At 34.4% G+C, this 26,332-nt stretch overlaps 1 protein-coding gene across 2 annotated transcripts in view; it reads left to right on the top strand.

The window, feature by feature from the left end:
* The window catches only part of PDE1A (phosphodiesterase 1A), a gene marked incomplete at both ends in the record, with an annotated part of 270,162 nt that overhangs the window by 225,054 nt on the left and 18,776 nt on the right, over nt 1–26,332 (top strand). For both annotated transcript variants that reach the window (XM_084245856.1, XM_084245855.1), the window contains 6 exons: nt 2,853–2,969; nt 3,802–3,942; nt 11,981–12,081; nt 17,288–17,413; nt 18,096–18,197; nt 18,297–18,417. In XM_084245856.1, coding sequence (XP_084101982.1) covers nt 2,853–2,969; nt 3,802–3,942; nt 11,981–12,081; nt 17,288–17,413; nt 18,096–18,197; nt 18,297–18,417 — 708 coding nt within the window. The remainder of the gene's footprint in view (nt 1–2,852; nt 2,970–3,801; nt 3,943–11,980; nt 12,082–17,287; nt 17,414–18,095; nt 18,198–18,296; nt 18,418–26,332) is intronic.

Here is a 26,332-nt window from a genome sequence, read left to right as displayed (position 1 = left end):
GTAGTATCCAGTCTTGTCAGATGTACATCTTTTGTTATGTATATATTATGGAAGAGTTGAATGAATCATAAAAAGATGTTTCAATCAAATACAGTTAAAGGGCAAGAGTTACATGGGAGAAAATTGTATCAAAATTTAGGACTGAGAAAATACAAAAAAGTAGGGTAAAATGAACAAAGACAAAAATAAGAAATTCATCTTTCTTCTATCTGATTTTCCTGTGACCCTAGTCTGAGGCCCAACTATGTTGCTATGTGTGTTAGAAAGAATAAGAGTTGAAACTCTGAAGTGGTGAAAGTTTTTAATTGCTTGTCTCCTCTGTGTGTGTGTGTGTGTGTGATGTGGGTGCGCATGTGCATATGCACACCATTTCTAGACATTATTTCCACAAAGGCACTTTAAGCTTATCATCTAGCTTCCTTATTTCTTTCTTTACTTAATTTGAGTGGAGCTTATAACTTTGCCCTCTCTAACAGTTTCATGGTAATTTTCCTGTATTAACCAAGAATTTAAAGGAAATACTGGCAACAGAATATCCTGGGTTATGTTATTTCTGATTTAATAAACTCGTTTCCTAGTTTATATTTATATTGCTTTCTTTTGTTTTTTAATTTTATTTCAAACAACCCTTTGGTATTTGTTTTTTCTCTGCTGCATATTAGATTTTAATCTTTATTAATTTAAAACAGCAGATCCTTTTTCTTGGATTTTTTTTTATATTTGTATTTCTAAAGCTGTAATAAAGACACTTATGTGACTGACATGTTGCATTAGAGGATATTAGTTACTACTTGGTGCTTGAGAGATTTTTATTTCCTCAATTGTAGGTTAAGAAAATTACTCATTTTAATTTTATTTTTAAAAAACATTGCTTAAAAACAATGAACAATATTTCAGTATGTGAGAATGTAAATGTTTTACTAAAATGTGCAGAGAAACATGAACCACACATTCATCACTAAGGAATATTTTTAGTTAAGTAATTCTTATTTCCTGAGATACCTCCTTCCCTTGTTTGTGTTCAGTCTGACGAAGTAAAAGCCAAGTATCTGCATTAGTTTATAAATGTAAATCATCATTGCTGATAAAAACCCTCAAGAAATGGAGAACTAACCTTTTACTCAGTGGGAAACCCAAAGCGTGCCCTATAAATAGCAGCCTTGTAACAGTCTGAACTAATTCTGTGTTAGCTTTGGAATTTGATGAAAGATTTGCTGGTCTCCTTTGAGCTTTACTGATGGTAAAATGCATTCTGACAGAACTTTTAGAGATTTTTAATTTACAATCAGATAAGCAAGTGTTTGGGGGATCAAATCAGGTCAAATGCAAGGAATTTAACAAAGGCACGCAAGGAAATCAATGATTACTGGTACTTCCAAGTGACACTAGTACTGGATTTTTTAAATAGTGTTTTTAAAAGAGAAGGTTTGAATACTTTTTTAAATCAGATTTTCAGTTTAGTTTCCCTATGTTACAATGCACACAGTTGAATCCTTACAGTGTATTTAATGAATAAAGTTCTAAACAGTGTCTGCTCAAATTCAAAATCAGTGCATAGCTTTAAGGTTGCTTACATACTGTTCAATATTAAGTCTGTCATGTGTATGTAAACACTAAATAGATCTTCTTTACTAATAGTTTCTGGTAACCATTAAAATTGATTTGGCTATTTTTTTTTAAGATTTTTTATTTATTTATTTATTTATACAAGCACTGGGTACAGTCAGAAGCATGGGAGGGTGAGAAAATTCACCAGAGCCAGAGCAGGGAACAGAACAGTCAGACCGAGGAAATACACTGCTGAGGGGAGCAGCGGGCGTGGCAGGAGAGGTTTGCGCACCCTGTGGACCCTTGCTGGTGGGTGGGTATCAAACCAGTGCTGCAGAGGCTGTGGCCAGCTTCGCAGCCCAGCACTCAACCGCTGTATCACCAGGGGAGGCCCTGGGCTGTATTTTTTAATATCATCTATTAATTTATTATTGAAGCTCAAACTTTAGGTTAAAAACTCCTTGGTGTATAGTATTATCTCCTGCTACAAGTACGTTTTGTGGTCTCCTCTGCCTGGTTGTGCCTGAAAATTACCTTAAGCAAAATCATGAGTTAATTGGAATGGTTTGGTATATTGCTCCCTGTTCCTAACTGTTAAGGGGTATTTTCTAAGGGAGCTGTTTCCCTGTAACCTTACTGCTCCTTGAAGGAATTGCCTAGAATGGCAAAAATCACTATCTTCCTCCTTAATCAGAAGGCCCACTTCCTTGATCTTAGCATGTGTCCCTGGGTAAAAGTATAAATGAATTAGCCAAGATGAGAGTAATATGTAATATAAACTCTGCCTCTCTAGGGTATTTGCATTTTATTGCATATAATATCTAAGCTTTAAACCAAATTACTGACTTCTGTGGTACAGTTTCAAACAATGTGGCAGGTGGGTGGGTGAATGAAAAAGAGACACTGAGGCTACCTTCCCTCTATCCCATAACTGATACCATCCCCATGTAACCTGCAAATCAATCATAAAATGGGTCCACTCTGGGAAAATGATTTATGGCCTAAGGTTGCAGAGGGATTAAGGATAAGTGCAGTATTAGAATGTTATCAATTTTGTTTCATCAAGTTTGATAACCTCAGGATTAAGGGGAAGATTTTGACACTATATTAAGAATGATGGTCTCACTTATGTGAATCCCTGGGTACTAAGTGGCCTTGTCATATGGGATGTTGGTAAAAATATAGTTTTATCTGCTGAATTGAAATCTGAAACTGCTGAATGTTTATCCCTGATCTTCCAAAGAATTTTTCATACAGACAGAATTATATATGGTCACCTAAAGTATTTACTCTTTTTTCTACAGGATGTTGATAAATGGTCTTTTGATGTATTTGCCCTAAATGAAGCAAGTGGAGAACATAGTCTGAAGTTTATGATTTATGAACTGTTTACCAGATATGACCTTATCAACCGTTTCAAGGTCAGAAACATGGGATAAAAGTGAAATGCTCTTAGATTTAGTTATCTGAAAAGAATGACAATACAGAACATTACACCATTAATAAATTGACCTTTGTAATGTTTCTAGTTGGTGGGTCACAGAACTAGGGCAACCAGTTCACCACTTGATAGCGCCATTATCCATAACTCACTGACATTTCTATATCCACCTGGAGATCATGAGGTCGTTGTTGCCTCCTTCCAACAAGACACCAACATCCCCTTGAATTACTCTAAGAATACTCATGCAGAGATTGGAAGCTGTGTCTTAGAGAAATATGACCTCTGTTGTTCCTAAAACACAGAATGAACCTTTTAGTGGCATTTTTTCTAAAACTGAAAGGGCTTCTAATTAATTTAAGGTCGTCTAAACAACAGATTTGATCCTGACTTCAGAGCAGTCTGTAGCCTGTTACTTACATCAGTACCTAAGGAATTATGGCTTGATTTGACCCGTGAAATACCAAGAAGCAGTACATCTTAACATCTTTGTATCGGATAGGAAAACTAGACTTTCCAAATTGTAATTGGGAAATGTTGCCACTTTAAGAACTAGGCTTCTTAACTTGAGAAGTATGGGTAAACATACTGTTTCATCTATCTTGGTTAAATGCTTGGGAATATAATCCAGTCCCAGGATTGAAAGCTAACAAGCCAGTAAAGTGGTTTTGGAAAAAAGAATTCACATTTTACTTTGACAAACTACTATCCATGAACGACTCACTAATGTATCCCATAAACATAGTTGTGCTTATGCTGGTTTAGGGTCTCTCTTTTGATCAAAATATAATCACAATTATTTCTTTCTGTAGATTCCTGTTTCTTGCCTAATTGCCTTTGCAGAAGCTTTAGAAGTTGGTTACAGCAAGCACAAAAATCCATATCACAATTTGATTCATGCAGCTGATGTCACTCAAACTGTGCATTACATAATGCTTCATACAGGTATCATGGTAAGCAAGTCTTTGAAGTTTGTTAGTTTGGAAACATCAAATTTCATTCTCCTAATTACCCATTGTCTCCACAATGTCCATTGAAGTATTATAATCTACTGGATTTTTGAGGGTTAATGAGTTGTTTGTAATTCATATCTTTTCAAAATATACTTTAACAGTGCAAAAAAATACTCAGAGACAAGTGATGCTGCAAATTTTCCAAAATTTGGACTGTAAAAGAACATTTTGTTTGTAAATTCCTTTTCTGATAGGAATCAGTGAAAAAAGTGACCTAGAAAACGTCTTTGGAGTAAAAGTTAATTATAGTACTCTCCCCTCTTTGCATCATGTTCTCCCATGTGAGCTTTCATTGCTCTTTCTCATATACTTGCATTGCTAATAAATTATGTTCTAATAGAATGTTGGAAAATATTCATATGAATTTTTCCAAATTCTCTTTTCTTTTTCCATTTGACTGAATCAATGAACAAGTGAATAAATGATTCAGCAATGTAATCCTGAGGCAATAAGGAATAGATGATAAAATTGCCTGAAATTTCTGCAAATCCATAGCTTAGAAGGTGAAAAGGGAGAAGTCCTTCCTTCTGAAGTTTCCAAAGTTTACCAGGGGTGTGGGCCATGTGAGATCCCCAAACTTTAGTAATTTTCGATTCCTCATGTGCCAACCTATGTTGGAGCAGTGTCATAAAATACATGTAAGTAGAATGTTCTGCTGGGCCCCATAGATATATCACCTATCTCTTAAGATTTCAGAAGCCACACCCTTTCAAATGGTGAAGTTCCTGAGCACTCAGATCTATGTAGCAAGTGTTTTGGGGGGCCAGAGATCCTCAATATTACATCATTGTGTACCAGAGACTGTATTTCTAACTTAGTCCCAAGAAAAACCCATGGGGTTGATGGGTGTTGTATATTAAAGATCCTAAAACATATCAGGTATGTGGTTCTCCAATTTTGTTACATACAAAAAGCATTATCATTTAAAGTATAGTAGTATGTTATTTACTACATTTTACATTCATTTGCCATGGTTTTGCCATGGTTCATCCAATAGTGTCTCCTCTTCTCCACATTTAGTTACCTCCAAATTTTGCAGATGCATCAAAGCCTTGAGTTTTGACCCTATTCCTGCCCCATGTTACAATTATCTGTTGCTCTAAAACAGATTACTGTAAAACTTAGTGTCTTTAAAAATTGTTTGTCATTATCTTTCAAAAGTTTGTGGCTAGAGAGGTCCCAACCAGAAGTAGAGTAGTTCTTATGTGATGTGATTAGCTAGCAACTATGACTGAGAATATTTGATGACCTCACTGGGAAAATGTCTACAATGGTTCACTCACATGACTGACAGTGATAATGGCTAATGACTGGAGGCATAACAGGACTTTTATTAGAGAAATTTCTTGAATCTGAATTTAATAGAAACTTGTATTCTTTGGTAAGGTTACATAGTAACCTCCTGATTTGGAGTGAAGTCCTACTTTGGAGAATGCAGAAATCTCCAATTTCCCCTGATGCAGTGGCATAATCCTCTAGAAGACAAAACTGCATGTTGACTTCATACCTAGTGTTTTTCCACCCTTTATGCTATGTCTATGGGCATTGTCTACTTAAGGAGTAAATGTGCCCAATAAGCCAATTCAAATGTAGTCACGTCTGGGCATGATCCTTGCTTGAAATTTACTCACCATTTATTCTGAGTCTGATTTGACATTTAAAGGAAGAAGCAGAGATTACCAATAATAAGTGGAAACTCAAACATCCAAAGATAAAACTTTAAAATATTGTCAGCTTTTAAAATAATAATATATTCAACCTTCCTTATACTGGTTTATCTTTCTAGCATGTCTGTATATACATACACACACACACAGAAAAATTCCTTTAAGCTCTTTATATTTAATAAGCCTTCATTGTTATAGCTTTTTCTTGAACTCTTTGCTTTCACTTGGTTTGATATGCATGACAATTAATATGAAAAACAAAATTTGTCCTAAAAGCTGTAAATGCTATTACATTTGAAAAATTTGCCTTTATATCTTCCTGATTAGAGATAGTCACATTTTCCTTTCTAAGGCCTTGGTCTTGAATCTGATAGGTGATTTTCATTTCAAATGTTTGCTATTTCCTCTTTCTTGAATTCTATAGCCTGGTAAGATATTTGAGAGTTATTCTAAATTAGAAACTAATTTGATTAAGTTTCCTCAGAACAAAATGGAATGGAAAATAATGCCTGTTTCAAAATAATAAAGCATCTACTTTAACTGTGAAGTACAGTAAGAAGTTATATGACATATTATGCTGGGGGGTAATCGAAATTTCATCATTTCAAAATTATTATTTTTTTTTTGCTACCATTGTAAATGGAACCAAATCAATCTTCTCTGTCAGCATCAGAACCTCTGTTCTTGGGTGACACTGAAGAGATGAGAAATATAATAAATATAATATTAGTGGAAAATAGAGAAATTCAAATCCATAATGTGACTTTACCTTCAGACTTGCAAGGAAGACTTGTTCTAGGCTATACCTAGTCATCTCAAGTTCCCGGGACCAGCCTGGCATGACTCTTAAAAAGGAGTTTTACTAAAAATCATAAAGGGAACTTTTTGAGAGGACTATGACTTAGTAATAATGAATATGACTTTACTGTAGCAAGTTTGGTTTGGAAACTGTTTTGGATTTTATTCATCCTTTAGCTAAAAAAACAAAGACAGTGGGCTCTGTACACAGGCATTAGTTTGGCCATTACAAAAAAATCTAGTGGGAGATGGGAGCGATGATGTTCAGGGATCAAAAAAGAGGGCACCCAATGGACTATTGGGGAGAACTGCCTTGGTAGTGAATGTGGTGAGTAACAGACCTATGGATAGGTATGATCTTATACCCCTGAATCATATACAATATTGTAAACCAATATTACCTTAATAAAAATTTTAAAAATAAAAGAATTAATATGAACTTTTAATACCTGGTGAAAGAAAGGCAAAATCAGTTTGAGTTCATTGGCAATTTTGTTAAAACTAGGTTAAAGTAACTCCTTGACAGTTTTTGGAAGGTTATTTTACTAGATTAAAAAAAAGTGATAATAAGTATTAATTTTCATACATACATGCAAATATGTTGGTTCTTTGAAACAAAAATAAAGTATTATGGAAATATTCATTTAGCTGAAATCCTTTGGAATTGACATGGAGAAGACTGGGTCACTACCTTTAGTGTTATGGTTGAGGCCCTGCTGTTTTAGGGTGAGCTTTTCACCGTGACAGGTACGGTATCCTCCAATAGCAGCCCAACACAGTGGGTGACCATCACTTGCAAAATGTCTGAGAGGAATTGTGATGAAGCCATTGTCCTTCAGTTTGTTGATGTCATATGGGACATCCTCAGGCCTAGGAGTAGGCAGTGTAGAGGGGAATTGATACTAGTATGTCCTCCATCTCCTTCTCTCACTGGCATTTGATTAATGCATAGCCATCTGCCATAGTGACAGGGCTATGTTGCAGTTCAATTCATTCATTTGTTAAAGAGTAAATGCTTCACTGAGTGCTGCCAAGTCACCTCTGAATGTCTCTTCAAATATGAAATCACCCCTAAGGCCTTAGTAAGGGAACACTTGCATTTGAGGGCTCCTGGCATGTGTTCTGTCTAATACGAAAAGTAGAAGAGCGATTGATTTAAAATCTCTTTCCTTTGCTACTTGTGTTCCACTGTTATACCCAGAAATAGCCTCCCACACTTTGGAATGACTCAATTTTTCTCCAATAAATTTGTAGAAAATTTGTCACTATATCTCTATTTTATAAATTATAGCATGTGGGAATTCTGTTCTTGTAAGTGGCTTCTCAAACAGCATTGTTTGGAAGGTTGAAAAAATTGTGGGCTTTCAAGCAATCAGACATAGGTTTGAAGCACTGTTCCTCCACTTTCTAGCTTGCTTTCTCTAACTCACTAAAATTTGGTTAATACTACCAACCTCCTTGTAGGATGACAGTGTGTAGTTGATATTATATATGTAAAGCATCTAACCTAGTTCCTGAAACATAATAGCTATTAACATAAACTATTCTATATTGTATTAACTTAGGTGTTTTAAGTATTGGTATTATTATAATATACTTACTTTTTATACAGAATATGTTGTATTCTGTATAAATACAAAAGGATAGAATTCAAATTCTATCAGCCAATTCAAAAGGATAGAATACAAAGGATGTCCAACCTTGTAGGGCTAAATGAGTTGTTAATAATGCTTTTCTGGATATACCAAGAACTATGGGTCAATGTGCTTTTCTGACCTGAAGTTCCAGACCTATATATACTCATACACTTTCTCTGTCAAACACACACACACACACACACACACACACACACACACACCCTCTCTCTCTTTTACTCATACACACTCTCTCTCTCTCTCTGAATAATTCAGATATGAAAATTACATTCTGAGTTTTAAATCAAACCTCTATCAATTTCTACCCATAAACAAATCTACTTAAATTATCTAGAAACTCTACTTTTGATATCTTCTCCTTTTTTATGTTGTCTTCCATAGAAGAAATATTGTGCCTTGTGGCAAGAACAGAAACTTTGGAATCAGACAAATTTTGGTTGAATTACAACTCTGACACTTAATGGCAATGTGACCTTTGACAGGTTGATTATCTTCATTAGGATTCAGCTTTGTTATCTGCCAAAATAAGAATAAAATTGCTTACTTAGGAAATGATAACTAGGGTGGTTAAAAAAAATGAGTGAGACTATCTAATTAGTGTATGTAATTAATATTGCCTTCTCCTTCCTTTCTGTCACCATTACTCATGCTATTAATGAGGACCAATTACCTCTTTATGATATAATTTGAGGACTGCCCACTTTAGAGAAGTCTACCTAAGCAATTCTCCAGGCAAAATGCAGTTTAAATAACAATGTCTGAAATGCTAATGACTCATCATTTTAATACTTTATCTCTGCCCTTTAGGAATCAGAAGAACCTAGATTATGTGTTGACTGACTACTGTACTAGTTGGAAAGAGAGATAACTCCATCCTATTTTCTCTGGCTTGTCTTTTGTGAATCATCTGCAAAATTTATGGATTTAAGCATCTATTTTATGACTAGAATACTCATTGACACCAGCATACAATAACTTGCCAACTAAGGAGTTAAAATTCAGCTCAAATTCTACATTTACTAATATAAAATAGATGTGTTTTTCAATTAAGTGTGAATGTTCTATACTTCTATACTTTTCTCTTCCCAAACTATGTTATAATTAAATTTAACTATTAAAACTTAAGCATAGCAATAATTAATAGGTTCATGGAGAAAGGACAACTATTTTGAGAGACAGATTAATGATACTAACACTAGTAAAATGTGCCTACCCAATTTTGACAAGTAAGCAGATAACAGTTTTAAATACTTATGAAATTAAACCCATCTCTGATTTCCTTATTCATTTCTTTTTTACAATTTTGGCTTCATAGTCTATATTATCATAATAGATAATATTGTGGGGTTTGAAATCACAGTTAAATCTATAAATCACAAATATAACCATTCAGAAATATTTCTGGGTGATTATTTCAGGAACAATTTTCTTTTTTTTTTTAAAGATTTATTTTTTATGCATACAAGAGCTGGGGTATAGGCCAGAGTGGGGTTGGGGGTGAGAGGATTCACCAGAGACAGAGTGGGGAGCAGAACAGATGGATCTTCTGAAATACACTGCTGAGGGGAGCAGCGGGTAAGTCAGGAGATGTCTGTTGTGCCATGTGGATTAGTTCCCTGGCCGGTGATCTAACTCGTGCTGCAATGGCTGCCTATGGCTTCATAGTGCTGAGACTTAACCCCTTGCACCACCAGAGAGGCCCAAGAACAATTTTCTTTAATGAAACAGTAGACTTACTGGGGTACAAAAACTGGGTTAACTTTAATTTCTATTCATTTCATGGTGTTTAATTCCACAGTCTCAGTGGGGACATTATAGGCTCAGTACATGTTCAGCCTATAATACAGGCTATTAATAAAGTTGTTTACCTTGTTTTTTTTAATGACTCACAATTAAATGCACCTACAAATGTAAAGCAGCTTATTATATTAACTCCCTTTGGTTCTGAAAATCATTTCTGCTTCAGTCATCTAACTGTGAGTCATTTAATTTTGAACTGCAATCATTAAAGATATGTTAGTTTACTCTTATTTTCCAAATTCAATGTCTTAAACAATGATTTAAGGTAATAAGTTCAGTAAAATGCCATTTATTCTATATTTTACTGTATGACAAGACTGGTAGTAGGTATGGTATATAAATTATTTTTAAACTTCTTTTAAAATTCCACAAGGAAATGATCACTAATTCTATTTTCATGGGAACTGTAGCAGATAGGATAAATAATATTTGCCTAAGGATCAACAAAGATTTAAAATCAGGAATGTCTGATTACACAGTCTCTTTCTACTACTCTCTAGTCCCTCCTCTTATTGCAAAACTAATGAAATTCAACTCAACAGACAAATATTAAATTCCTACTATGTACCAAATACCATGATAAATTATGTGGAAGGAGCAAAGATTAAAAAGACCATGACTTTTTCAACCAAGAAATCCAACAGTTGTCTCCTCCTTTATTTTTGACTCGTATCTATTAGACAAAATCCAAATTCACATCTGTTGTCAAGGTAGTATATCAAGACTTCCCATACTGTGTTCTCTTTTCACTTTTATTTCACTTGATTCCCAACAGAGTTGTACTACTGGCAGTGCAATTTCCATGTAGACTTTCAAAATAGTATTCTGTCTTGCTTTCTGTTTAGAACGTTCTTTAGACTCTCCCTGATCCCAAACTTGCCCTTAGCAACCTATTTTTGTTCCTACTTCTTCTAGGATTTACTGCCACCAAATAGAAATTCTATTTTCCCCTTGATTACACCTTTATTCTGTCACCTTTTATTAAGTATGCATGTAGTTTTAGATTTGTCTTTTGCTTTATACAAGGTCTTTAATTATGTAGGTATATGGAATAAGACCACTAATACAAACTCCACACCATTTTAAGTCTCCTTTCCTACTATCAAGTTCTATAGAATTTTCTGTAACAATGGAAATGCTTCGCATCTACACCATTCTTTATGAATGAATGTGCCTGAAATGTGGCTATGGTGACTGAGAAAGTGCATTTAATTTTATTTAACCTATTTTTAACTTAAATAGTCACATGTAGTTACCATATTGGACAGTGAAGTAAAAGTGTTATACAGTATGTAAGTGGTAAACAAACTACTGAATTACCTTAACAATTGCATATTGAATACTTGTCTATTGAGTTACCTAAACTAAGTTCATTATTAAAGGAAACTTCAAGTAGAAGAGACATTTTATTGAACCATTCAAGTTATAACAGTAAGTTCAATGTATATGAAGCAGATGGTCTGAATTTTATGTAAAGCATTTATTTTTTGTTGTTATTAGTTTTAAATGTACAGTCTTAGAATATATATATATATATTACAAAAAGCAATTTTGGTAAATTCCTGAACAGTTCCATATCTTTAAAAGCAAAAATTAAGTTCAGTTTCTCTAGTGAACCAAGTGAATTTTTTCTACTCTCTGATGGAAACTTTTCTCAGAGTTCTTCTACGAAAGTTGACCTACAGACATATTAATGTATGTGCTATCTGTTAAAATTAACTAAACTGAAAGATTTAATGAGAGCACAAGTGGTAAGGCTGAGAACTCAAAATCCAATCAGGGTTCACGTTTTAAATCATAGAAAAGTACTTATTTTCCAAGAAATGAGGAATATGTTATAAGGTCTGCATTTTGAACTTGCAGGCCAGGAAGAATCATTGACTTCATGAAGCATCCACTATGCACAATTAATTGAGGTGAAATGGGAAGAAAATGTATTCAAAATTAAAAAAATAATTTTATAAGATTGCTTATACTGGTGCACTGAAAATCTTTTTCTTAGAATGACAACATGACTCTGCTTTCTAAATCTAATGGACTCTCTCTTTAATTTATTAGCACTGGCTCACTGAACTGGAAATTTTAGCAATGGTCTTTGCTGCTGCCATCCATGATTATGAGCACACAGGAACCACAAACAACTTTCATATTCAGACAAGGTAAGTTAGATAAAATATTAACTTTTCAAAGTTAAAACCTGAAATTTATTTTTCTTCACATAACTTAAGAATATTTGAATGTAATGAATATATTTAATAAGAATAGGTTAAATGGGTTTTTATAAAGCTCCTTAAGGTGCAAAAATTAACTCTGTCTTATCAAGAATTTTACCTCTATTGGTTGATATATTTAGCAATTTAAATAATATTAAATTGTGTAAAACAATCTCTCTCTGCCCAGACTTCACACTTTGAGCATCATAAAAGATATTAACTCACTGAGACAAATCTTACAACACACTATTTAAAGCACCAGTTTGGTATCAAGTATTTGAAAGTAATAAAATTTCTCTTTGGAAAAAAAATCAAAAAATCATGGAAATCTTATTTCCAGGTTAGCATGATGTAGTAACTTTAAAGTAATTGGAAAAAAAGACTTTTAAATGGCAGTGATAATGGCAATTATTAAAATTAAAATATCAAGAGTGGAAGCATATTAGTCTGCTGGGGTGGCCATCAAAAATGACCATAGGTTGGATGGTTTAAGTAACAGTAAGTTGTTTTCTCACATTTCTGAAGTTTAGAAGCCCAACATCAGAATTTTAGCAGGTTCAATTGCTCCTAAGGCGTCCCTCCTTGTTTTACAGATAGTCACCTACACAGGGTGCCCAGACATTGCCTTTACTTCCTGTGTGAGGTTCCCTGGTGTCTCTTTTCATAAGAAACACAGTTATATTGGAATAGGGACCCACCCTTGTATTTCATGTAACCTTGATTATCTATTTATAGGCCTTATCTCCAAAACACTCTTGGTCTAAGGTACTGGGGATTAGGTCTTCATTATATGAATTCTGGGAGAACACAATTCAGTCCAACATTGCATGGGTTGTGCAAATGTGTAATGTCTCGAATCCACCATTTGAGTACACACAGTTTCACTCCCAAAGCCCCATGTTTCACATACCTGTTCTTCCCCCTATTCCCTTTATCCGTGGCAACCACTGATCATTTGAATGTCTGTTGTTTTGCCATTTCCAAAATGTTATATGGTTGAAATCATACAATATAAAACCTTTCAGACAGGATTCTTTCACTTAGCAATATGGAACAAGACACTTGTCATGGCTTGATCGCTCATTTATTTTCATTGCTGATAATATTCCATTGTATGGATATACCAATGTGTTTGCTTCTACCTATTAAAGGAGATTGTGGTTACTTCCATTTTGGCACATATGAATAAAACTGCTATAAACAACTGTGGTCAGGTTTTTGGGTGACTGGTTCATTTTTCTTTAATAGCAATATTTGTAATGACTCTTCTTCCAGCTGTAGGGAGTAATTGATTTGATTTGAGGCATAGAAACATGTCTTCAAGATCTAAAATGTCTAAGATAGTAATAGACTGTTTAACATTTAATGTTTATATGTACCTAAAATGTTAAAATATTAGACATTTTAGAGCTTCAAAGAAATATGAAGTTACTGAGATACACATTATAGATCATCTGGTTTAAATCTCCCATTCTGAGAAGAGAAAATAAGTTCTCAAGAAGTAAAATGACCTGTTTATATACACACAGTCATCTTATGGCAGTGATAGGATTGGGAGAGAGGCCTTCACTCTCAATCTAATACACTCATCCAACTCTGCTCCTGAGGCCAGACACACACATGATAGTTCCTGTCTTTTATAGCCTGAAATTGGAGAGGTTTTGAAATCACAACTCCTCTATGGAGACAGTGGAAGAGCTAAAATTCAAAAAATTAAATGTTTAAGAAAATATTTTCTCTATCCTTAAGTCCCCCAAACTGATAGAGCATGAAGGGAAAAGGAAGACCTTAAAGTCTGATGGTCCAACAGAAATGTGATCGACTCACAAGTTAATAGATTATAGGAACTCAGTAGTTTTTATTGTGCTAAACATCAAAAGAAAGCTTGACTATGCAGATCATTTTTGCTGATCAAAGGCTGTTCTATATCCACTAAATCCATATTAAATGGTATTTTAATTAGCCCATTTGAAAAGTGGAGACAGTGAACAGGACTTCTCCATCAGCAGTTGTCAGATCACTTCAGCTTTTTCCTTTTACAAATAATTTACAGTGAGATAAAGAAAGAATTCTGATGCACTTATACATTGTACTGCAGAGAATATGGAGAAAAATAAGATGGGGGATGAGGGGGGAAGGAGAGGAAGAGGAGGAGCAGGAATTATCCATATTTTCCCACTTTACATTAAGAAATTCTCTATAAAAAAGAGGAAGATCTAGTATTTTACTTATTTTCTTGTAAATTACAAAATCATCTACCAGGATCAATTATTTGGATGAATTTTACAAAAACTTTTAAAAGTCTGTGATCAAAATGTTGTCATTACCATGAATACAACAATGTAACATGCTTTTGAAAATTGTCACTATTGCCTTCAGAGTTTGTCCAAAGACAAAGAAGGTCTTAGGTCACTGATATTAATAATTGTATTTTATATTATTCATTGTTACTTGAATTTGTAGTGCTTTTCTAATATGTAATTCTATTTACTAGATAATGCAAAATGAGTGAAAAATCATTTAGAACATGTGCAAAGCTAGATTTGAGTACAATACAGATATTATAATTCACAAAATCCTTGAAAGTGTAAATAAACAGAAATAATTTCTTTGTTAAAAAAGCATTTTAAGCTACATGTTACCATAGATACTGGATGTTGCTTAGAATCTTATTCTTTTCTTAGCAGTCAAAGACCATCTGAAACATTAAGACCATGCTGTATTCTCAGCACCCCATTAAATTTATGAAACAAAATCATATATACTTTGCTAGAATTAAATTTGGTTCAAAAACACATCTTTGTATGTCAAAAGGAATAGACAGTAATACTTGGAAACATGTAATGTAATAACCTTGGCAATACTGCCTGGTTAGAATTGAGGTCATATAATATAAATGATATGTGATTTGTAAATGTTAATTTTTCCTATCATTTCAGTGAACTTCTGTAAATGCAGTTATTTTTGCTTGATAAGGTTTGTTTAATTCTCTCTTAAATAAGGATTACATGTATGTTTTTCTACTTCAACTTTCTATGTATAATCATGTACCTCATAGCAACATTTCATGGATGGACCATAAATATGACTGTGGCCCCTCTATAAAGGTTACATGTGTAGTAACTATACCATCTAAATTTGTGTAAATATACTCCATGATGTTCACCTGATGACATATTGCCCCAGAACATTTTTCAGAACACATCCCTAGTGTTAAGTGATAAATGTCTACATAGAAAATCCAAAAGGATAGGCAAAACACACCTGAAACTAGTAAATTATTATAGCAAGCTATTAGGATATAAAATGAATACACAAAAGTCAATAACTACATACTAAAAATAAACAAGTGGAATTTGAAATTAAAATCACAGGGCCTACCCGGTGGCACAGCAGTTGAGTGCTGGGTTGTGAAGCTGCCCGCAGTCTCTGCAGCACCAGTTCGATCCCCGGCCACCGGGCGAGGGTCCCACGTGGCGTGCAGACCTCTCCTGTCTCGCCCGCTGCTCCCCTCAGCAGTGTATAGTCAGTCTGCCTGTTCTGTTTCCCGTTCTGGCTCTGGTGAATTCTCTCACCCTCCCGCACTTCTGACTGTACCCAGTGCTTGTATAAATAAATAAATAAAATCTTAAAAAAAAAAAGAACTTAAAAAAAAGGAAATTAAAATCACAATATCATTTGCATGAACTCTAAGAAAAGACAAGTGCTTAAGTATAAATACAACAGAATATACACAAGATCTTATAAGAAAAGTAAAAACCTTTGATGGAAAGAATTCACAGACATAAATGGCGAGATATTCCATGTTCATAGATAGACTCACTTTTGTTAAGATGTCAGTTCTCATATTGATCTATAGTTTCAGTGCATCCCAAACTCCAGCAAATTAATTTGTGAACATTAACAACATTTAAAGTTAATATGAGAGACCAAAGACCCAGAATAACAACACAGTATTGAAGGAAAAGGATAAAGTTGGAGAATTGACACTGGCTAACTTCAAGACTTATAATGAAGTGATAGTAATCAAAACAGTGTGGAATTGGTGAAACAATAGGCAAATGTAAGTGGAATAAAATCAAGAGTCCAGAAATAGACTGACATAAATACATTCAACTGATCTTTAAAAGGAGTGAGGCAATATAATGGAGCAAAATAGACTTTCAACTATTGGCGCTGAAATAGTTATATATCCACATTAAAAAAAAATGTAGATACAGACCTTTAACTCTTCATATAGATTCTTCTATAAAAGTGAATCTTAGGGCCTCCCCAGTGGCACAGCAGTTGAGCGCTGGGTTGCGAAGCTGCCCGAAGCCTCTGCGGCGCCAGTTCGATCCCCGGCTGCTCCCCAGCCACTGGAGGAGGGTCCCGCTCTGGTGAATTCTCTCACCCTCCCATGTTTCTTACTCTTCCCAGTGCTTGTATAAATAAATAAATCTTTAAAAAAAAAAAAGAGCAGTTTAAAAAAAAAAATGAATCTTAGACCTAAATGTAAGTCTACAAACTACAAATCTACAAACTCCTTGAAGATAACATAGCAGAAAAACTAGGTAACCTTTGGTGTAGCAAGGACTTTTTAGACAAGGTACAATTCATGAAAGAATTTGATATGCTTAACTTCACTAAAATTAAAATTTTAGGATGAAAGACAGTATCATAAGAATAAGAAGACAAACCACAGACTGGAGCCACAGACCTAAGAAAATATTTATGAACGATACAACTTACAAAGGACTATTTCCCAATATATATAAAGAACTCTTAAAACTCAACAATAAGAAAATTTGATTTTTTAAATGGCCTTAACGAACACCTCACTAAAGAAGATAGACAGATGGCAAATAAGGATATTAATGGTGCTCTACTTTTTATATCATGAGGGGAATGTCAATTATAATGATGAGACACTTAAGAAATCTCTACCTTATATTCAATTTTCCTGTGAATTTAAAACTGATCTAAAATATAGTCTTTTTTAAATTATCATACAGTAAAAAATAAAAAATGGAAAACAAACTGCGCACTTCCTTAACTGTAGGTGTTTAGTTATAAGATTTTTACTGATAAGATATCTTTAAACCTGAGTATCTCTTATTACTCATAAAATCAAAAGAATTTATCTATTGAACATTTTCTTTCTAATTCTTAGGTCAGATGTTGCCATTCTATATAATGATCGCTCAGTTCTTGAGAATCACCATGTGAGTGCAGCTTATCGACTTATGCAAGAAGAAGAAATGAATGTCTTGACAAATTTATCAAAAGATGACTGGAGGTGAGTTTCAGAGGGAAACTAAAGGAAACTTAATTTCAGGAAAAGGTTAAAAAGTATATGATTTAAAGTGAAGAAAAGAAGATACAAGTCAATACCTTACTAATAGTCTGCCTTGACAAGATGACTCTGGAAAGGATTAGTATTTGGAAGACTTTGTTCAGGAGCTAAGCACTGTTAGATGGATTTGAGCTCTCACCAGACCAATTCAACATCTATATGCATCCAGCTAATCATAAGCTGCATACCAGATGCTTTTAAGATACATAGTTGCATGTCCTCTGGAATGCAGTTACTCTCAATTTTAAGCAATACATGGTTCTACATAAATGGTGTCAGACTGTTTAATTCTTTCATATATTTCTTCTCTGAAAATATTTTTTCAAATAGAAAAACAATATTTAGAAATTACTAGCATGAGATGAGAAAGAATCCATTTCTTAAGGGGGAGATGTTAAATGGTATCATTCATATAAGAATTTTAGCTAAACTTCCTAAATCCTTAGGGTTAGATGATAAAATCATGTCAAACTTTTATGGACACCTTTACACTTTAAAAAGTTGCATCTCTTGTGCTTTATCCACTAAGAAAAATAAGATGTGATTGTTGATATTTAAGGAAATGTTCCATTTGAGAGTAATAAATAATGGCCAATGAACCTTTCTCCTTTTGACGAATCCACAGGGATCTTCGGAATCTAGTGATTGAAATGGTTTTATCTACAGACATGTCAGGTCATTTCCAGCAAATTAAAAATATAAGAAACAGCTTGCAGCAGCCTGAAGGGTAAGCTATTTTCTTTTGTCACATTATAATCCTTAGACACAGAAAAGACTGTAAATGGTTATTTTGTTCTGATCACTTGGGATGTCTTTGGTTTGACAGGATTGACAGAGCCAAAACCATGTCCCTGATTCTCCATGCAGCAGACATCAGCCATCCAGCCAAATCCTGGAGGCTGCACCACCGATGGACCATGGCCCTGATGGAGGAGTTTTTCCGACAGGTGCCTCTTTCATACTGTGCAAATATTTTTGGAAATAGTGACTGGGCATTTTGACATACAATTTTCTTTTAGATATATGTGTTATATATATGTACATATATATATAGATGATATTGATTAAAAAATATAAAATACTGCCACCTCATACCACTTTTTCTGCATAGAATGCAGGGTTTGTGACTTATTATCAACTGGCTACAACACACTCTTGAATGTTAGAATTACTAATCTTTCAGATAAGTATATTAAATAACATTATGTAGTACCATACCTATTTTAAAGACAGCCAAGTCTTGGATCTCAAATGCCATCCTCAGCAAAGAAAGAAATAAACAAATTAGAGTTGTCTGCTGTGAAGAGATAAATCCTAGAGTAGAAATAACAAAAGAGTTTTCATCATGAAGAAAGGAAAGAGGGGATATAAAATACTTCTGTATTCATCTTGTTGATTGGAATTCAATCATATGTGCCTAGCTACAAAGGAGACTGAAAAATTGGAGTTTTTAACTGGATAGACACATGCTAAACTAGGATGTCTATTATGTGAAAAGCAAATCTGAATATAGAAATGGCCAGTGTTTTCTGTCACAAGTATATATATATATTTTTTTCCTCTAGAATGTCCCTGTTCTGTTTCCACTCCCACTTGGGGTGCTACAATACAATTGTGATGCCAACCACTCTAAGTTAGCATTGGCTCCCCAGAGGTTAAGAGTGAATTCTTCCTTAGGTCTGGCTCCACTTCAGATGCCAGCCCAATCCAGAACTCAAGAACAATCCAGAGAACTGGCGCATAGGACCAGATAGAGAAGGCTTCATCTTCTTTTCCTATAAAGTCAGATGTTTCATCTTTTGGACACATCAATGTATTTAGCAAACTAGGATGTGCCATGAGCTTTATTTTGCAAAGTTTTTATGGGGCTCTAATTACACAAACATGACTGATTAAGTCATTGGCCATGTGATTTAATTCATTCCCCAGGTCCCCACCCTCCTGCTAACAGGCCAGACTGGCCCAAAGCCTCAACTCTCTAATTGTGTGGTTGATGTTTTTGATGACCAGGCCTCATCCTGAAGCTATCATTGAGATCTTACATAATTAGCCTAACATAGAGTCTCCTATTACTCAGAGTTTTTAAAGCTCTGCACCTAGAACAAGAGATAAAAACAAGATATGTTCTTTATTGTATACCATGGTCCCTTTTAGTGAACCTCTTCTATTCAACATTTTCAGTTTATTTGATTTTTCAGTATTTTATTTTTAATGTTTCACCATTGATTATGTACCTTTCTATGGCCAATTGTGAATGTTAATTGAAATAGCATTGCATACTCCTAGAGAAAGTTACTGATAGTATCAGAATGCAAAGCAAATAATTCTGTACCCCTCTGGGTTCTTCTAGCTAGCAAATAAATATCAAACAAATTGATAGGAAAAGAAACAAAAGAGGGTTCATCTACCCATAGCCTGCATACTTCCTCTGTACAAGGGAAAGACCTTCCATGACTGAGTAACCTACGTATGTGGCTTCAGAGTCATCTTAGATTAACTTAGTTCACAAAAAGGAGGTTTGGTCAATTCAGGGGAAGTTCAGTTAGGAAGTTTAGTATGGAAGGCACAGCAAGCAAAAGGTATAGAGATTTAGTTCTGCCTTTTCCATTGAAAAGAGATAAGGAGATTAGACAGGGACCTTGACAGAGAGACCTTTATATAAAAATGTCAAAAGTAAACTCTATTCAGCCTTCAGAGCTTAAAATCAAGCATTTGCCAAGAAGACTTTTTTTTTGGTGGGGGTGTGCAGTAGCACCCCCCTTTTTTCTCCCCAGGAACGTGCAGTAGCACCCCCTTTTTTGCTGCCCTTCAGTATCATTTTCTAAATTCAAATATTTTCATACTAAAAATAGTTTTGAAAAAATATTTTAATACATTTTGTGCTAAAAAAAAATAGTAGCTGTTAAAAAATATTTGTGCTATAAATATCCATCCGGGGCTTATTCCCACATTACATTAAGAACTCTTCTAAGTAAACAAAAAAAAGGAAATCAGCCCAATTTGATCAGAACTTTATAAAAGAAAATACACAAATGGGTAATAAGTACATACAAGTAAGTATATGTCATTACTTATCAAAGGACTGGAAATTAAAATCACAATGAATAGCCACTACATCCTCACCAGAATGGCTAAAATGAAAAAGACTGACAATATTAAGTGTACTGAGTATGCAGAGCCACTGGAAGTATCAGGTATTGCTCATGAGAGCCTAAGTTGTTACAACCCATCTAGAACACTCCTGGTTAGAATCAACTAACATTAAACTTATTATCCCTTATGATCCAGGACATCCATCCTTCCATCCACCCCTCAGTATTAATTATATACTGTAGGACAGTATTAATTATAATTAATTGCCTAAAACTAGAAAGAGTACAAATGTGCATCAAAAGTAGAAATTAAATTATGGTGTAGTCATGCAATAAAATATCATGCAATAATAAAAAATGAACTAGTAAAACAAATAACAATATATCCCTAAAATATTTACTATATGATTTTATTTATATAAAGTTTAAAAACTGGCAAAATTAATCTATGGTGATTAAACTCTAAATAGCAGATGCCTAAACAGGATGACACCCAACCTCACTGGGAGAGGTTAAGGAGCTTTCTGGGGGTGATGAAAATGCTCTTTGTAATTAATAGTTACATAAATGTGCCTGTAATTTATACAGTTAAGATCTGTGCATAAATTTCTGCCTTGATTTTAAGAAGAATATATCAGAATTAAGGTACATCATGAATGACAAAGAATTCTAAAAAATTCTCTGCATTAAAAATATCTTTAATAAATTTCAGCAACTTGAAAATTAGTTATATCTCCAAATACTGTCATGATTTGTATTATCCCTGACTTTTGTTGATATTAAACCAAAGAATGTTATAGAATCATGATATTACTTAATTTAATGAAATTGAGTCCAGATGTTTTTATTTTTGTCTTTTAATTTTTATATTTTTGAGGGAAATAAGCAAAAACAAAATGCCCAAAACCATCCTTTATAACCATTTTATCATCACTTTTTCTTATAAACATTTACAAATTCAAGTATTTATTTCTTTTTTTATATTAAATATTTATTGTGGTAATATTGTGAAGCTACAAGAAAGTGGTGGTAAGCTACAAGAAAGGGGTGGTAAGCTAAAGGGTAAGGGAGCCCAATGGATTATGGTGGAGGATCCTGGGTGCTTGGGGATGGGCGTGGTGTGATCCTATATGTTTGAAGAAGTATGAATCTATACCCCTAAATCATATACAATGCTGAGTTCAGAAGTTTTTGAAGTTTGCCACCTTATTCTTGAATTTTCTAGAGAGGAGGCTGATATTAATAGTGAAGTTTCCTGCAGGCAGTGATTTTTGACATCTGAGTTTCAGGGTAGAGGAAAATTGTTCTGTATGGCTACTTAACTCGGTGCCAGGTAAACAGTGACTCAGATATCTGAATATTAGAGTAAATTAAAATACACCCAACACAAAAGGTCAGGTCTTGGAATAGGTATAACATCATGGTACTTGGAATGTTTTTATGATCTGCATGTTTTAGGTTGTGTTATTTAGATAAGGAGGTGTCAAGTTTTGGTTTTGTTTTGGTTTTTTGACAAGCTTCTTGGTGGTCAATGATAGGCATTTATGTAACCCCAAAATGTTTAGAAACGACAGTCTTTGCTTGAATGACCTTAACACATAAGCTGCAATACTTACAGTCCAAAGAAGAATAAATGGTGTTTGTTCATATTGGGCTATTATAAAATCAAGCTCTGTCTACTAACATCACCTATCATTTCAACTGTGAGAATCCCTCAGATCATTGTAAATTGATTTAAGACTTGAGTTTTTAATGATAGAATTTTGTATTTTTCAGCCTCTGGATTTTTAAAAATAATTGGCTTTCAAATTTCCTTTGGCACATATATAGCAAAATAGGAGAATGTGAATTAAAGATCAAAATGGTTCTTACTGCCAACAAACATATTTCTACAAACAAAATAAGTTTATGAGACTTATATTGAAATATGACATTGACAATATGAGGTAAAATGTTTTCATGCATTCAATTAACTAAATTAATCTACCAGTATTTTTACTTCTTCTTAGCCATACCACATATTTTTTTTTAGTCTTTTAGAGGTGGTAGTAATGAATTAGAAACTCCTTGATATATGCTTTTCTCTGACTGCATTTAACATGAGAACTGGAGCTGTCTATCTTTGCAAATGTCTGAGAAATTAGAAGCACTGTATTGGTTCTTCCATGTTTTTTTCTTATTTTTGCTCATCTTCACATAACCATCTATAACTTAGCGCTGTGCAGAATCCACAGTGCTGATAAATACCTTTTTGCTATGGGCCCAATCTAAACAAGATAATTGGGATTTTTCATCTCAATGAATTAAAATAGCATTTTTATAAGATAACTTGAAAATATATTTTCATGGCCTTGGAATATACTATGAATACTATATCATGTGATTCACTGATTATGCTAGACAATTCAAAGCAAATCAGTCATGACTTTTCAAAACTCATCACTGTGCTCAGCTGTAGTAGAAATGTAAGTATTTTGTATTTCTTGTCAAAGAAAGTATTTTATGTATATTGGGCAATATTTATTATATATACAAAGGAACTTCATAATGCCAGAAATAATTGGATTCACTACAGAAAATCCAACTATAACCCTAGCTTTCCATTTTTCCACCAATGGGGACATGATTCTTCTACCTTCTTACCTATAATAAGGGGTCAATCCCCATTTTGCCTCCTCCCCAGTATGTTTGTGAGAAAAGAGAGGCCTCTTCACACTAAAAACATGATATAAAATGCTATTATTTGTTATCTTCCTGTTCTATTTTAAGCTTATGTTTTTCCAAGGTAAAATGTCAGTGAGCCATTGAGTACAAAATCTTTTGTTATTTGATAGCCACTTAAAGCCAAATTTTGAAAGACCTGGGCACAATTTTTAAAACACATTCCCAACATGACCATGAAGTTTAAAAAGTAGCCAATTAAGAGAAGGATTTTTCCTTTCGTTCTGCAGAATATGTTGGTAGACTTGGAATTTATTCATTAGGTTTTAACAAAATTAGACCCTAGATACAAATTTTAAAAATCAGAAAAAGTACTCAAAAAGCTGATTTTTAGAATTTTTAAGAAAAGTTATGTGTCTGTGTGCTTGTGAGCACACACAAATATATCTAAACACATATAGAGACATAAGTGTGCCTAATGAACATACATATATACACACATGTATGTTTACATGTGAATTAATGTTTCAGAAGAAGCCATAGAACTTTTGAGATGTGTTTACTTATAAATCAATATTGTAGTAATTTATCAAGTTCATTTCATCCAATAAATGGGCTTAAACAGATTTTTAAAATACAGTATATTTCTGGAGGACAAGCCAATGTAGATCAAGCTATCTGTATCATCCTTAAAAATCCCATGAATATTATCCCAAGTCTTGGTGTAACTACTTTAGGTGCATCCACTCAAGTCATGGAAAATTGTAGTTAAAAGAGATTAGAACTGTATCCCAAGTTTGCAGTCATGAGAATCTCTTATTTGTGACTCTTGAGTAAGCCATGACAGGTCAAGGAGATTACAGGTCCTCATCTGACAGGCAGTTTTCATAGCCCACTTGCAATTCATTAATACAGTTAATGTCCTCTCTTTAAGCATTTGCCTAGGTCAGAGTTGCCTCTGCCCCCTGGTTGTAATGTGTGGATTTAAAAGATGCTCCATTCATTTCAACTGTGACTGAGAACTCAATTATATCAGGGAGGGAGATACTAGCCAAGAGAACTCAATTATATCAGGGAGGGAGATACTAGCCAAGAAAATAATCACTAGTTTAAAAAAATGTTTTGCTTCCTATTTTCTTCTTGAACATGTTTTAGGTTAGCAAGATAACAAGCAGTAAATATGATTAATTTTTTAAAGAAGTCACTTCCATTAAAATTTATTCATGTTTTACACTATGTAAACCTATTTTTTTTAAAGATTTATTTATTTATTTATACAAGCACTGGGTACAGCCAGAAGTGCGGGAGGGTGAGAGAATTCACCAGAGCCAGAGCAGGGAACAGAACAGGCAGACTGATGAAACACACTGCTGAGGGGAGCAGCGGGTGTGGCAGGAGAGGTTTGTCGCATCATGTGGGACCCTCTCCGGTGGCCAGGGATCGAACCGGCGTTGCAGAGGCTGCGGGCAGCTGCGCAGCCCAGCACTCAACCACTGCGCCACCAGGGGAGACCCACACTATGTCAACCTAATTAAATGATTTTTCCTTCTTCAACTGTTTTGTGATACATGAAAAAAAAAATCTGTATTTGAGTAAAATCTGTATTTTGGCAATAAATATTACTTTGTCAGCCAAGGAGAAACAAATAATTGGAAATGCTAGTTGTTTGGAAGGGAAAGTCAAAATGGTTATTTTACCCTAAATTATATAGAATCAATCCCTCTCTTCATTGTTGCTAAAAGTAGTATAAAGTGTGTTATCTCAAAAACAGATTGTATTTCCCATATTGGTAAAATATATTTATAATAATTAATACATTGTCTAATCAAGGAACTGATACAAAAAATCCAGAAACACAACCAAAAAAAAAATTTCACAGATGTAAAGAGCTATAGCTATGAGCAAGGATAATAACTTAAAATGTGAAATTCAAAACCTACAGTCTTAAGTGCCATAAAAGTATGATCAGTTGCACAAGGGGTACTAATATTCTAAAAGACATCTTTTTTTTTAAGATTTATTTATGCATATAAGAGCTGGGGTACAGGCCAGAGGTATGGGGGAGGAAGGGTGAGAGGATTCACCAGAAACAGAGTAGGGAACCGAACAGGCAGATTGACTGAAGTACACTGCTGAGGGGAGCAGCGGGCAAGACAGGAGAGGTCTTCTGCACCATGTGGGTTGCTTCCTGGCTGGCTGGGAAACAAACTCATGCTGTAGAGGCTACCAATTGCTTCATAGGTTGTGTCTTTACCCCTTGCGCCACCAGGGAGGCCCATCTAAAAGACATCTTAACACTCACAAAAATACAATTACACCACATCATAATTTTCTCTGAAAGTGAATGTAGTTTTGGTGGTTTTCTTAGAATTTAGAAGAACCTAATTTTTGAATGAGTGAAGGAAATGTTTTTAGATGATCTGAATGCCTGAAGTAAGTTGTTCACAGAATACTAAACTCATATATCATCCCTTTTCCCCAAGTAAATTTTCTTAGAGAATCAAAGACTGCTCAGATTCTACCACTGGCTTTATGTGGTCAGAAGCTTCCTACGGTTTATTACCGGCGAGGGTCCCACATAGCTCAGCAGACCTCTCCTGTCTCGCCCGCTGCTCCCCTCAGCAGTGTGTTTCATCAGTCTGCCTGTTCTGTTCCCCGCTCTGTCTCTCATGAATCCTCTCACTCTCCCTAGCATCTGACCTATACCCCAGTTCTTAGATAAATAAATCTTAAAAAAAAAAGTCTATTTTCAATGAAAGTGATTTCTCAAGATTCCAGCACTTCACCCTCTGCTATCTTCATCTCTTTAAAACTATAGAGACCATTCTGATTTTTGAGAAAATGCAAGAAAGAAAAAAATGCCATTAAGTCACTGGATTTGACAGCTTTTTGACAGCTGTCAGAACATTTTACACTGAAAGGAGCCCATAAAGCAATGTCTAGATCTTTGTTGTGGCCTTTTCAAGAAGAAGCCTCAACAAGCTCAAGGGAAATACTACTACAGACATAAGTTGTCAGACCTGAACACACCAGCCACCAAGTGGTTCCATGTTGATGGGATCACTCTCTGCACTTCCTAAATGCAGGCTCATCCCCCCAAAAAGGACCA

Source organism: Talpa europaea (genome assembly GCF_964194135.1).
Source record: "Talpa europaea genome assembly, chromosome: 1".
NCBI lineage: Eukaryota > Metazoa > Chordata > Mammalia > Eulipotyphla > Talpidae > Talpa > Talpa europaea.
The sequence above is the reverse complement of the archived record's forward strand: the minus strand, read 5'-3'. Positions and strand labels throughout refer to the sequence as shown.